Genomic DNA, 2,617 nt, shown 5'->3' with positions numbered 1-2,617 from the left:
GTACAGGGGCGCCTGGATGGCTCAGTGGGTTAAAGCCTCTGCTTTCAGCTCAGGTCATGATGCCAGGGTCCTGAGATCAAGCCCCGCATCAGGCTCTTTGCTCAGCAGGGAGCCCGCTTCCCCACCTTCTCTCTCTGCCTGCCTCTCTGCCTACTTGTGATCTCTGTCTTTAAATCTTAAAAAAAAAAATAAGTATATACTCTGCAATTCCATTTGTAAAAAAAAAAAAAAAAAAAAAAAAAACCTCTAGAAAATGCAAACTAGTTTATGGTGACCGAAAGTGGGTCGGTGACTCCTTGGAGAGGATGGGGAATGGAGTGACAAACAAGCAGAAGGAAACTTTTGCATACGTTTCTGTCTTAAGATTGGTTTTCGTGGGGCACCCGGGTGGCTCAGTGGGCTAAAGCCTCTGCCTTCAGCTCAGGTCATGATCAAACCTGCATCGGGCTCTCTGCTCAGCAGGGATCCTGCTTCCCTTTTTCTCTCTCTGCCTGCTTCTCTGCCTACTTGTGATCTGTCTGTCAAATAAATTAATAAAATCTTTGAAAAAAGATTGGTTTTTGTTGTGCAGACATATACATAAGTCAAAACTCATCAAATTTTAGACTTCAAATGTGTACATTCGTTGAATGTCAATTTTACCTCAATAAAAATGTTAAAAGATTTTTTTTAAGTTGAATCTTGCCTCATGGCTGAATATTTATCCAAAAGAAACTAAAATAAGCACCACTCTCCCAAAATATTAAGTGCTTACTAATAAAATAGCCAGACCCTGGTCAATAGTGAGCATCTTAATAAAGCTCAAAAGTAACAAATATTTTATAAATACTGTTAAATTTTATTATCCCCATCACCATTCAAAGCAGTAACTCATATTTTCAAGAATCTGGTAGTTTTCTAGATATTATCTGGCCCAACCACCATCCCAGCACACACACACACACACACACACACACCCCCTACAACAGTGAGGAGATCACTGTTTAGGGGTCACACAGCACAGTGCTTTGGGGGCTGTCTTTGTCCTCCAAGCACTATGGGTTCAAGTCCCAGCTGTACCACTTTCGGGAAGTGTGACCATTTGTAAGTTATTTTCCTTTTTGAGTCTTGTTTATTTCTTATATATAAACATCATGATAGTCCCTACATCTCCAAAGCCATGGTGAGGACAAAATAACATTCACTTAGCAGGTAAAACGGTCAACAAGTGCTCATTATTCCTAGTAAATTATCAATTCAACAAGGAGATCTCCACTCCACAAAGCACGGCCTTCCGTACAAGTCTGTGGGAGAAAACCCTAACCCAGCTAGTCATGGGATGTGAAGAAGCTGGACAGGCGCTTAGCCTTGAATGTAAGGCCTTAATAGTCACACCATAAATTGGTGCTTTGGGGAAATGGAGGGGATGAAGGACCACTAGGATCACTCCAGAAACCCCCTGTGTGGTCATCACTTTGGCCTGAGCCCAGCTCTGCTGAGCACTTTGGCCAAAGCCATTGGCACCTCCCAGTTCCTCAGACTGTAGATAAGAGGGTTGAGCGTGGGGGTGACCAGACTGTAGAATAGGGACACCACGTTGTCCTGGTGGTGGGCTGTGGTAGGCAACTGGCACCATGTACATGAACACACCTGCGCCATAGACGAGTCCCTCTACTGTGATGCGCAAGGAGCAGATGGTGAAGGCCTTGTTCCAGGCCTCCTCTGAGCGCATGCGCATAACGGCCCCCAACACGTGGCCGTAGGAGATGGCTATGAGGGAAAGGGGAAGCACAAGGATCAGCACCCCCGAGGTGGACAGCGCCAATTCGTAGGCAGAAGTGTCTTCGCAGGAGAGCTTCAACAGGGCTGGCACCTCGCAGAAGTGATCCACCATGCAGTAGGCACAGTAGGGGAAGTGCAGAGTGACGGAGGTCTGGATGGAGGCGTTGCCAGCCAGGAGAAGCCCACCATGAGCAGACACACCTGGCGCCTCATGAGCACAGGATACTGCAGAGGGTGACACACAGCAACATAGTGGTCGTAGGACATGAAGGCCAACAAGATGCCCTCAGCCATGCCCATCAGGGTCAGGAAGAATATTTGAGCTGCGTAACCCCCAAAGGAGATGGAACCTTCTCCCTGCAGGAAGTGGGATGCCATCTTGGGGATGGTGACCAGGGGGAAGACAATATCAAACAGAGAGAGCTGGCTGAGCAGAAAGTACATGGGTGTGTGGAGCCTGGAGTCCAGGCGGATCAGGAAAAGCAGAATGGTGTTGCCCAGGAGGCCCATGGTAAACGTGGCAGCCACCAAAGAGGAGAGCAGCTGATGTGACCCTGAGTGACTGAAAAGGCCCACCAGAATGAAGTCAGAGGTCACCAATTGATTCACATTCCCCATGTTTTACACAACATGATTTCGCTGCAGGAAGGAGACCAAACGCAAGAAGGAAAGAGACCAATTGCAAGTGAGTTTTGACCCACATGCCAATGGCCATCACTTGGTAGTGGCCACCTGGAGAAGTATTATGAGGTCACAGCTAGAATCAGCAGTTGGAAATGCCATGATCCATTAGTGATGTCTGTCACAGGCATGGAATGGGAGAGCAGTAGCTTGCATCCCCAAACGAGACACTTGG

At 47.3% G+C, this 2,617-nt stretch overlaps 1 protein-coding gene across 1 annotated transcript; it reads right to left on the bottom strand.

Annotated features, from left to right (window-relative positions):
- Positions 1-1,449: 1,449 nt before the first annotated feature.
- LOC122910796 (olfactory receptor 2Z1) lies at positions 1,450-2,379 on the bottom strand. The gene is given in 3 exon segments (XM_044255429.1): positions 1,450-1,587; positions 1,589-1,929; positions 1,932-2,379. Coding segments are annotated over 3 exon segments (927 nt in total).
- Between the last annotated feature and the right edge of the window lie 238 nt (positions 2,380-2,617).

This window comes from Neovison vison, chromosome 6 (genome assembly GCF_020171115.1).
Source record: "Neovison vison isolate M4711 chromosome 6, ASM_NN_V1, whole genome shotgun sequence".
Lineage (NCBI taxonomy): Eukaryota > Metazoa > Chordata > Mammalia > Carnivora > Mustelidae > Neogale > Neogale vison.
The sequence above is the reverse complement of the archived record's forward strand: the minus strand, read 5'-3'. Positions and strand labels throughout refer to the sequence as shown.